This window comes from Prosopis cineraria, unplaced genomic scaffold, assembly GCF_029017545.1.
Source record: "Prosopis cineraria cultivar Desert tree isolate PC_DT_omini unplaced genomic scaffold, ASM2901754v1 PC4, whole genome shotgun sequence".
In the NCBI taxonomy this organism is placed as follows: Eukaryota; Viridiplantae; Streptophyta; class Magnoliopsida; order Fabales; family Fabaceae; genus Prosopis; species Prosopis cineraria.
Genome location: NW_026555335.1, coordinates 41,530,964 through 41,543,469, shown reverse-complemented (window position 1 = coordinate 41,543,469; position 12,506 = coordinate 41,530,964). Strand labels below are relative to the sequence as shown.

Below are 12,506 nucleotides of genomic sequence, written 5' to 3'. Positions count from 1 at the left end.
TGGGTGCCAATGCAAGTAAGTATTTCAAATGCATTCCCTAATTAGAATGAAGATTATACTATTAGTTTAATGAATTTAATTATTTTTATTTTCCTTATAATGTCATCAACAACCAGGAAATGTAGAGTATGGTTACTATGTGATGATTTTCATATATGAAATCATCACTCAAGGTATTATTCACTTATTTAATCAGGTAATAATTTGTTGATAGTGATTTATAATTATGAAGTTTGTTGTATACTTGAGTTATTATTCATACATATATTGTTATTGAATTTGCAACATTTTTAAAGTTTAGAGTCACATTCTAAGCAAAAGTTGAGACATATACATAATATGTGGTTTAGTTTTTTCTTAAAATTAACAGGATTAGAGTAAAAACTTTCTAGATATTTATATTGGAAATATAGATTTTTAATTCATATGTTTGCACTAGATATATGTGTATTGGTCTCTGAAGTTATTGCTTATATATTAATGCAGGTTTTATAAGTAAAGGATGTATATAGTTGTAAGTTATTGTATTAAAAAAATATAGCATTTACGATCACAATTATAACAATAATTGTGGTAAAAGATTCATTTATAGGGACAGTTGTAACTACAACTGTTGCCATAAATGCATCTCCAAATGCATCTTTAACCATAAATGAGCTTGGAACCTATGGCAAAAAATAATATCTTTTGCCACAGGTGAGTTAGAACCTACAGCAAAAGATGATATGTTTCACCTGTGGTGGATGCTATTTTTTATCACAAGTGAGTTGGGACTTATGCTATCTTTTACCATAAGTGTGTTGGGACTTATGACGAACGATAATATTTACCATCACACAATCTTCTACTACATAGCATCTTCTGTTGCTAAAAATACTTTTTAACTATGGCAAAAAATGCTTTTTATACATGTGTCACTAATCATTACTGATGCTTTGATGTCCACTATAAACAAGAGTACTAACTAAATTAGAAGAGACTTGTATAGAGAATGTAGTGTGCCATTGACCTACAGTCAAGCATATAGGGGAAAAGAAAAAGCGTTGCAAGATATATATGGTCTTCTACAATATTCTTATATAATAATTTCTTAGATTTATGATAGATTAAGGGAAACTTATCTAACAATAGTTGTGAAATAGGATGCCTCAGATAGCAATAGATTTGACAGGTTCTTCATTGTATATGGGTGTTATATTTTGTGTTTTCTAGAAGGTTGTCGACACATACTTTATATAGATAGATGCTTCCTAAGTGGTCCATACATGAAAACATTGTTGACAGCTTTTGCTTATGACACGAACAATGACCTATTTCTACTAGCATATGCTATTATGACTGGAGAAACATTTGAAAACTGGTCTTGGTTTTTTTTTAAAAATGTCAAAGGCATCATAAAATCAATTGAGATAACATTAGTTTTTGATCTACATAATGCCATTATTAGGGTTGTACAAGCTATATTTAGTGACAAGAGACATGCATATTGCTACTGTTAGGTAAATGAAAATTTTACTGCAGAATATGTGAAAATAAATAGAGGTGAGAGGAGGATGTTAGGGAATGACAAAGAGGCTACACTCAAATTGCTCGATGTTATTATTTATGTTAGATATAAGGAAGAATTTAATATTGTCATGGGAAATCTTAGATTGTTCAGTCCACAATTGACACAATGAGTTGAAGCTCAAGAGGATGTAGATTGATGGGCACAATGCAAATTTTCTTATAAACGATGGGATAATATTACAACAAATCTTGCTGAATCATTTAATGCTTGGATTGTGAAGGAGAGAAAAAACAATGTTGATGTTTTAATACATGAGCATCAAAAGAAATTGGCAAACAAGATGTTAGCATCTAAAATGGTTATAATTCACTGAAAAGATAGGGTAAGACCTAATATACCCAAATTGTGATCTTTCTGAAAAGGAAAATTAATAAATGCAGGAGTCACTATCAAAATTTTAAAAAGATAATTTTGAAAACCTTTTAAAAAATGAAATAGACTATAATAACCAAAATAGAGTTCGGGAGTCGATTGTGTGTAAGAAAGATGTTAATCATTCCACATCATCCATCCGTGAGAATAGTTACCCTAAGTTGACTAAATAAAATTAATATGGCTATCCTTAATTATTAAAAAATAAAAAGGAAATAAGAAGAAAATTATAATAAAAAATATTATTTATTTACAAGCTAAATTTAACCTAGGATAAAACTTTAAGACCTACATATTCTTTAGAGGGATCAAAACCCATGAAGTTCGAGGGTAAAGATACATGTCACTTTGTTGGTAACTTTTAGAAGAAAGAGTTTTATAAAAAAGACTTATTCCCTTATTTGAGAAATAATTTAAAAACATAAATTGAAAGTCCTACAAAGATTTCAAAATCTTACATGGCATAAAAATTATTTTCCAACCTATTCATTTATTACAAAAATCTCTTCTTAAAAAAGGATTTTTAAACAATCAATTAAGCACCATGGTTGGTGTGCCTGCAGTAGTCTATTACCACACAAGGAATGCCAATCAACTAGTTACCTACGGGAACTCCAAAAATCTCACACGGTATGACCCGAAGAACACACACACAAAAGTCTCAAATCATTGGTATAGTGTGTGCTAGAGAATAATATAAGTGATTCATAAAAAGGAAAGCAAGGGATTAAGCATTTGGAGCTTTGCCACCTGCAACAACTTAGATGATTATTCTAATCATCTCTATCTCCTGAGTAAAAGAATTAACTAGCCAACATATGTGCTTGAGTGTAGTGTTTATGTGTGCTTAAAAACAAGCAAATTACATGTGTGATTCTATATCCTTCTTCCTTCTTCTTATGAATATGTTTATGTAAAAATCGTGTGCCAAATAAAAGAAAAGGAATAGGAACAAAAGGCTTTACCGTCAGACAAATTCCTATACATATATGCAAAGAAGATGCATATTGTCAAGGGATGAAGCAATTGATTACGTTGAAAACAAAATAGAACAAAATAAAATAGGATGGCAAAAAGAAATAAAGCACACCAAAAGTAAATGAAATAAAATGAATGACCACATCTAGATTTCCTTTAGTCGATAATGTTGAGGTTCACATATGAATCATAATTATAAGAGCATTAACTTTTCGAGGGTGTCTTAAAGTGGATAAGAGAAGAACAAAATGAAGCAAGAGAAAATAGTCATCTACCTTTCTAACAAACTCTTTTCTCAAGCTCTCTTTCTCTCTCTTTTTTGCCTTTTTTTCTTTGCCTCCCATTTTTCTCCTTAATCCACCAACTTCATCTCCTTTTTATAGATGAAAATTATGGCTTCCATCTTGAACGGTTGAGTCCTATCAAATCACAGTTTATGATTAATTTTATTTAACTTTCATCATTTTAAATCAAAGCACAATTTTGAGAATTAGATCTCCATTTCATTTCCCCAATTGATGACTCATATTAAGGAACAAATTTAGAGTTTTTTCATTTAATTTTTTGCTTATTAATTTTATTAAAAAAGGCTTCTCAATTGTTTTCATTTATTCATTTATTTTTTGTAAGGGCTTAGATAAAATGGGGTGTTCATAAGGCAAAATTGATGGAGCAAGTTGTGAGGGCTGAAAATCTTGCATGCACAATTTTATGAAAAAATTTGAATCTTGATACAAATTTTTTCTCCTAACAAAATAATTCATTTAAATGTAGATATTGTAAAACATGAATACACTTGTTTGGCATGGCAAATGAGTGGAATATCTTGTGCACATGCGTGTGCAACAATAAAGCTAGTTCATGAAAATGTATATACATTTATAGATGAATGCTATAAGCTGATATTACAACAAAAAATTTATGCCCTTAGCATAGTCCATACATGATATTCCAAGTCCAGCTGCATTGACAGTGACAAATATGTTAACCCAAACATTCTTGGAGCCATTGAAGACTATAAGGCTTTCGAAAAGGCCTAAAATAAAAAAGATGTGAATCTCAATTTTAAAAGAAGAAGCCTTATCATTGTGAAAGGTGTCATGAGGCTGGTCATACTTTCAGGACTTGCAAAAACCCGAATCCCTGCTGATTAATACTAGGGAGATGCATTTTTATTTGTTTATGCAACTGATATTTTTTTTGTAAGTGCATATATTGTTTTTTTATAGATACATTTGAAGGTGCAATATATCCATGCAACCCATGTAGTTATTTTTAGAATGAGTTGTCAATATTATGTAAATGCATAGATGGTCCTTCTAGAGCTACTTTATATATTAAAGTTATAAATACTGATGTAAGCCCTATTGATAATGAATGAATAGAAAGTTGTTATTCCCCCTTGAAGACTTGTCATTCCCCCTTTTCCAGTTGTTAACGATTGGCATGCAATAATTGTGCATTGCTCATATCCTTATTATACTTAAAACATGGTAAATTGTGAATGTCCCTCACTCAGTTGTTATTCCCCTTACCCAACATGTCAATCCCCCTTGGCCTGTTGTTCTTCCCCCTTACCCACTTGTAAATGACAATTATACATTTGCTTAGATCCTTGTTACACTTAAAATATGGTAACTTGTGAATGTCCCTCACCCAGTTGTCATTCCCCTTACCTAACTTGTCAATCTCCCCTGGCTTGTTGTTATCCCCCCTTGCCCACTTGTAAATGACAATTGTGCATTTGCTCAGATCCGTGTTATACTTAAAACATGGTAAGTTGTGAATGTCTCTCACTCAGTTGTTATTCCCTTTACCCAACTTGTCAATCCCCCTTTACTTGTTGTTATTTCACCTTACCCACTTGTAAATGATAATTGTATATTTGCTCAGATCCTTGTTACATTTAAAACATGATAAATTGTAAATGTTTCTCACCCAGTTGTTAATCCCCCTCGGCCTATTGTTATTCCCTCTTGCCTACTTGTAAACAACAATTAGCCTAATTAAAAATTTTAACTTGTGAATAACACGATATAAGAATTAAAACTAATAGTCACCATTGATATTAAGCATTTAGAAAGTACAACATCCAAAATTATTGAGTATAAAAAGGTGATGACATTGTGTAATAATGTAAGTACAACTTGGGTACATTTACAAACTAAGAACATTTACAAAGTTTAATATCACAAATAATTCTACCCTAAAATGATATGCATAACTTGAATGGCTTTTCTATCCTCTCCTTTTGCCTTTCTGGGATCCTAATAACGTAGACATCACAGTGGATTCTTTCTCACTGTTGCTATGATTGATTAGCCACCATAATAGTTCAACCTTTTTCTATCGGAGGTCATCCTACAGGAACAAAGCAGTCATATTAAAAACATCATCAATCTGTAGTTTACATGTTATACTCAAGTGGTTGACAAAACATTCATATGTTTGAGTATTCTGGCATGACATAACTGTCCTCATCCAAGTAAGTGTTATCCCATGACCGTAAGTATGTGATGACGTGAACACCACAAAAATAACTATAATCAAAATTTATAATATAAGTACTAAATCAATCAACTCAATTACAACCACAAGAAAATCAAACATAAGAATTAAATCAATAATACTCATGTATCCTTCTGCACTCAAATTTTAAGCCACATAACATCTGACTTCATGTCATTGTTAAATAAATTTGGTTTAATAGTAAGGAGCATTTGATGGAAGCAGTTCCTTTGTACAAAAATTAACAATGTCCATTAACAACTATGCATAAAGAAATGACAAGTAAAAATGAAGTAAATGATAAGTACAGACATACACAATATGTGCCAACTTTTCCGTTACATCCACTTGTCCTGTTTTTTTCCTTTTTTTCTCAGCTAGCTTCTTGCCCTTTTTAACATTCTTGTCCGCTTTCTTTCTCCTTTCATACTTAGAAATACTAACTAATGAATTCAAGACATTAAAGCTTTGGTCTTGGTCTTGAACACATAGCATCGCCAATGACTAACAAATAGGGTATAACTAAATATAAAGTGTCAATCTCTAATATTATATTCCAAATTCTTAGATAATATTTCTCTGTTGTTGTCTTCAATGGTCCAAACCCAAGGATTGTTTACCATTTTTACCATGAGCTTTGAACAAAAAATGTGTCTCCTAACTCTCTCTTCATTCTCTTTTTGGTCTCCAATGAATGTTCTAGCAACCATTGTTATAAACTGCAATTGGTGAAACAGTGTCACAAGAGCATTAAGTTATATCCACACAATGTCAAAAAATTATTGACTACAATTTTAAATTATCTCTATATCTTAATCATTTGAATTTCTAATTAGTTTGAACATCTCGTTCTCTACACATTTTCACCATTAATTCTGCTATAACTTTTGTATTTTTTCTTATTTCTTATTAATTAAAAAAATAAACTCATTATTTTTAGTTTATTTCAAATCTCAATTCATTCCTATTTTTCATTTAAAATTTTTTAAGTTACCAAAAAAAGGTTTTGAATATATGGATTTCAAATGTAAAAATTTAAAATTCAAATCTAAATCCATCAATTTAAACATTATCTAAAATAATTTAAATACTATAAATTAAATAAGAGAAATATAAATTCAAAGTAAATGTTATCTTAGATTTAAATTTTGTGAGGTGTCATGCTTTGGTTGGTCAATGCACAAATGAGATGACGCTATAAGCTTATCTAAGAATTTCTCCCATCTCCCATTATATTAAAATGGAGGTGAAGTTTAAATACTAGTTGAGATATAAAAAATTTATTACTTATATAAATATATAATTTTCTTAAATGTCAAAGGGTATCACCAATAATCTTTTAAATTTAAAACAATTCGTATTTCATTATTTTTTTCATTTTTAAAATTAACTTTATTTGAGTTAATATAAATTGTAATTTAATAAAAAATTAATTTAATATAATTTAATAAATATTAATATAAAATATAAAATTTCTTTTATATTTTTTTCTATAATATTATGTTTGTGTATTTATAAAAGATGAAATTTTTTTTGTCAAAATTTGTATTTTATTATTAATACATGTTTAATATGTTTATATATGATAAAAAAATTTATAAAATAATAATTATTTTATCATTTCATATTTTTATATATTTTAAATTAGTATCTTCACTATTTATGTATATTTTGTGTTAATGTAATACTGTGTATTAATATATGTTTTTATCAATTTTATTTTATTTTAGTCAACTTCATTTCTCTTCTCTAATTCTATTCACTCGACATAGTAAAAAAATTAATATTTTTTAATTATTTAAAAAATTTAAAAAAAGTATAAGAAAATTAGAAAAAAAAATTAAAAATAGTATATCCAAAAATTTAATATTATTCATACAGAAGTGTTAAATATAAATCTATGAAAACATAATTTTTAATCTCTTTTAATATTTTCAATTCTTATAAAAATTAAAATTAATTATAAAGACATAAAAAATAAAAATCACATAATTTTTTTAAAATTATAAAGGTTGATAATACTAAAAAAATTATAAACAGTAAAAATAAAATCGGATGTAATTATAAGAATGACGTATTGTGTTTATAATAAATTTAGGGAAAATGACAATCAAATTTCAAAGGAAGCAATTTATTCAAGATAAATTCTAAGAGATTCAAAAACCCTGCATAAGTTCCATGGTCCTTCAATAATCATAATTAACAAGTAAAAATACTCAATGGCCTTATAAAAAAATCTAATCGTGCACCACTATTATGATGTTTTCTCGAAAACTCATGCTCCTGAGTCTCGAACTTGAATACATCCTTTTTTAAAACAATAGTGTGCCTTTATCCCTTATTTTTTATGTCTCCTCCTCTGTCATCAAATGGGTGGATGCAACCATTTGTTCTGCCATCTGTTGTTCACATTAGGGCTTCAATCTTCTGAATCGATGAAATGGAGGAGTTTTTCAGTGATTTATTTGTTCTATGAAAGAAACAAAAGCACTTGGCCTAATCCTAATGTCCTGAATCAAGGACCAATACCAAAAAAGAGAAGCTACTCATTTTAGATTTGCAACTTGAAGATATGCGCTTTCTGAGTATGTAGCATGCATTGTAAAAAAAAAAAAAACTATCGAATTTGAGAAAGAGTTACAAATTATTATTCACTGAAGGAGTGGAAGAACTATTAAATTTTTAAAAAAGTTATTCTAGGAGATGACTTCAATAATTTACAACTAAGATACCAAATTTTATAACTTCCCTATAAATAATTTGTAACCCCTTCTCGAAACTTTAGGTACAAGAACTATTGAATTCTTGAACTTGCAAAGCTACCAAGTTATTATTTTAGGACAACGTTCCAATAATTTACAGCTGAAATATCAAATTTTGCAACTGTCTTGTGAATAATTTGCAACCCCTTCTCCAAATTTGGGTGGAAGAACTATTAAATTCTTGAATTTGTAAAACTATCAAATTATTTTAGGATAAGATTTCAGTAATTTGCAACTTAAATATCAAATTTTGCAATGTTGTTATGAATAATTTGTAACTCATTCTCAAAATTTTGAGTAAAAGAACTAATTCTTAAAGTTATTATTTTAGGACATGACTCCAATAATTTACAACTGAGATGCCAAATTTTGTAACTTTTCTATGAATAATTTGCAACTCTTTCTTGAAAGTTTGGTTGGAAGAACTATTGAATTTTTAAACTTGCAAAGCTACCAAATTATTTTACGATAACGCTCCAATAATTTGCAACTCAAAAACCAAATTTTGCAACTTCATTATGAATAATTTGCAATTCTTTCTCAAAATTTTGAGTGGAAGAACTATGAAATTCTTAAAGTTATTATTTTAGGAGATGGCTCCAGTAATTTACAATTGAGATACTAAATTCTGCAACTTCTCTATGTATAATTTGTAACTTTTTCTCAAAATTTTTAACTCCAATAATTTACAATTGAAATACCAAAATTTTGAGAAGGAGTCATAAATTATTTGTAGGAAAGTTGTAAAATTTAGTATCTCAATTGCAAATTATTGGAGCCATTTTCTAGAATAACTTTTGTAAGAATTTAATAAATCTTTCACTCCTTTAATGATAATAATTTGCAACTCTTTCTCGAATTCAATAGTTATTTATTTTATAATGCATGCTACACACTCAAAAAGAGCATATCTTCAAGTTGCAAATCTAAAATGAGTAGCTTCTCTTTTCTAATATTGGTCCTTGATTCAGTGTATTAAGATTAGGCCAAGTGCTTCTATTTCTTTCATAGAATAAATAAATCACTGAAGAGCTTCTCCATTTCATCAATTTAGAGGATTGAAGCCCTGATAACACCAGGTAGTGCACAATGGATGGCGAAACAAGTGGCTGCATCCACCTACTGCGATGACAGAGGAGGAGATGTCAGAAATAAGGGATAAGGGCACATTACTGTTTTTAGAAAAGATGTATTTAAGTTTGAGACTTGAGAGCATGACTTTATGAGAGAATGTCATAATATTGGTGCATAATTAAAATTTTTTTTATAAAAATAATTGAATATTTTTATTTGTTAGTTATGATCTGAAGAATTATGGGACTTATTTGAGATTTTTAAATCTCTTAAGATTTATCTTGAATAAATTATTTTTTATTGTCATTTTTTCTTAAATTTATACTGAAATTAATTAAAACCCCCGATAAAGTCATAAAACCCTTCCTCGTGAGTAGCGGATTCAGTTCTCTTCATCGAACAAGCATCCCATGCTCCGTTGGGCGCCGTCCTCCGTTGTCAGCACTGTGTGGTTGTTCTCGGGCAAGCAGTGAAGAAGGTTCGAACCCTAGGGCTTTTTCTACTCCCAATATCCGGTGAGATTGACTTGTTCAATCTGGTGTTTTGAATCTAGGTTTGAATTTCCCCCGCGTCATCTCTTCCTGCTGTTCTTGCTTTGTTTTAAATTTTTCATTTTAATTTGGCTTTGAATCTGGTCGTGTAATCGTTAAGTATTGACACCTTTGAATTTGGGAATATTTACATATTGAGTTTTTTTTTGTACTAGTTTTCGCTTGAATGGTCTGTAACTGGCTATTATTCTTCTTCCCTCTCCATTTTGATTACTAGCGACTTTGTATGATTTGGATATTGTTGTTTGGCAACGTTGGATTCGTTGTGTATTGGTATTCTGTTTATTAATATTTTTATATTATCGTCAAATTTGGAAACTCTCAAGGTACTTGTGTTGTTTGATCTTGTAATTGACTTGGCTCGAGCTGTGTCAAAGTATCTGGAACAAAAATTAAAAGGGCGTTATATCAACTATGCATATTTCAAAAATTTCAGCGGTGGCTGCCCCCACTGGGTGTAGTATGGGTCCGCCTATGCTTGAAAGCTCAAAACTGGACGTGTCTTGATTTCTGTTGGTTTGGTTTTTATATCAATTAACACTGTGCCACTTCAACTCTAGTTTGGTTTACTTGACTTGAGTAGTTAGAGCTAATTTGGAAGTTTTAACTTCCTAATTCTCATGAAAGCTTGTTTCTAGCTGGGGCTTTTTCTGTCTCATTGAATTATTTCTATGTTGCTTATTTGTCACCTATTAATTTGTTATGTTGCTGAATTGTTTAATGGAGTTGCTGTTTTATACTGCTATGATGGAAGTATCATGAGAGCTCCTTGAATCATAGACCCATTCTGTAAGATATTTTTAGAAAGACTAGTATTTAGTTTTTCTTCAATATAGCTGTAGCAAGAATAATTACATAATAACATTAGGTGTTTCTTTTTAATGTTTGACGTTTCTGGGAATGTGATTATTCTTTTATTTATAAAAGTGGTTATTGCTTGATTATCGCATTCTTAATTTAATGTATGTGTATGATGTATCATGTTTCTTGGTATTGCTATCCTGGTAGGTTTTGTTTTGAAAATTTTTCATTATTCTCGGTCCTTTCTTGTTAACATCTGAGAACTACATTGATTTTAATTTGGAAACATACGTGATGACTGACAAGATTCATGCCTATAACAAGGTAGCTAGTGAACTGATTCTTGCAGATAGCTGAATGAAATCAATCTGTGATATTTTTTTTTCCATCCTTATCCACATGAGCAAGTGTATTGATTAGTTTTGATTCCTTCACAGGTTTGTTTTCCTTGTTATTGCATCATGAGTTTACTGGAAGTCATTAAGAATGCTTCAGTCAATCCGAAGGTGCCTGATTCACCACCAGACTACCCAATTGTTATTAACACAGATAATATTATTGCAAATTTAAAGCCGGAACCGGAAGAAGAAATAAGCTCTTCATCCGTCCTAAAACCTCTCATTGGATGGAATATCTCGCAAACTGATACAGAACTGGTTGCCATTAGCAACAAGTTCTTCGTGGAGCTAAAGACAAAGCTCAAGTCTAGTGATTTTAATAGGGACAAGTTTGTTAGTAGTTTGAATTCATACCTTGATACCATTAGAGACAATGCAGGAGTTTCGATTGGGATTGATTCATCCAATAATGATTATACGAAGATTTTGATTGACAAACTTCATTTTTTCATTGGTAAAAACGTAGCTGGCCTGATTTTGGAAGGATGTGTTTCTTTGGAGATATGGGAACTGGTTGAGACTTTGATTGTTAATGGTATTGTTGAACGTTCTGGTTATTCAAACTTGGTTTCTAGACTAGTGGAGAAGAGGAGGTCCAATTTGGTCTGCCTGTGTATTAGGCACGCATTAGATCTTGGATCATCTGAAATGCTCTGCATTCTGAGGTATTTTCTTTGTCCGCCAAAAGATGCTTTTGACAGTTTGGAAATTGTGAGGAAGGAGTGGGAGAGCCAAGCACTAATAGCTCTGGAGAAAGCAAAGGATCGCAAGGGAAGGAATTTCCTTTTGGCGAAGGAGGCTGCTGGTTTGCTTATGCTGGCGCATGATGGGTTCTCAAGATCGGAGCTTTGCCTGCATTATTTGTTTGCATCATCTCACATCAACAGAGATATGCTATCTCCTTCATTTAGCAAGTTGAATGGCAAAGAGACGATGAGTTTGATTCGGTATTTGACAAAGTGGTTGAAGAAATACCAGAGGTTTCCGCAAGTGGTGCCGTGCTCAAATGCCTCGGCAACATTAGGTTTGAAGGCTTGCGATTGGGTTCCTAAGCTTGAAGTCGTTGGGAAATGTCTTGGTTTGGTGCTTGATGTGAATTTTGCTTCCTTGATGATGCATCCAGCGTTCCATGAGGAGCTGAGATTAGCAGATGAAATTGTTAGTTCTTTGACAGATGAAGCCAAATTTTGTTGCACGCTTGCTGAAGTAGCGGACAAACTAAGGGGTGAAGCTAAGGGTGGCAAGTAAGATTTGCTCAAGAATCGTTGCCCTATTGGACTAGGGCTTTTATTGGACCAGTTCTTAGTTTGTGCTCGAGTACTGTTTAAATTGCATTACAAGTATGTTCGAATGTGTTTGATTTGTTATTTAATTGCCTATCCAAGCAATCTTGAAACGCATAGCTTTGATTACATCGCAATATCAAATTTACTTCATAGAAATCTTTTTCAAGATTAATAAATTTAATTTGGAAAATTGATGGAAAGCTAAT

The 12,506-nt window shown here is 30.7% G+C and overlaps 1 protein-coding gene across 3 annotated transcripts; it reads left to right on the top strand.

Moving 5' to 3' along the window:
* Positions 1 to 9,641: 9,641 nt before the first annotated feature.
* LOC129309250 (uncharacterized) lies at positions 9,642 to 12,456 on the top strand. Of its 3 annotated transcripts, none has more exons than XM_054950734.1 (2): positions 9,642 to 9,742; positions 11,054 to 12,456. In XM_054950734.1, exon 2 carries the CDS (start codon positions 11,078 to 11,080, stop codon positions 12,260 to 12,262), a length of 1,185 nt encoding a protein of 394 aa, XP_054806709.1. In that variant the 5' UTR covers positions 9,642 to 9,742; positions 11,054 to 11,077; the 3' UTR covers positions 12,263 to 12,456. The 3 variants fall into 3 exon arrangements, with proteins under 3 accessions (XP_054806709.1, XP_054806711.1, XP_054806710.1); XM_054950736.1 differs by having other exon boundaries at positions 9,642 to 9,779; XM_054950735.1 differs by having other exon boundaries at positions 9,646 to 9,817.
* The last annotated feature ends 50 nt before the right edge of the window (positions 12,457 to 12,506 follow it).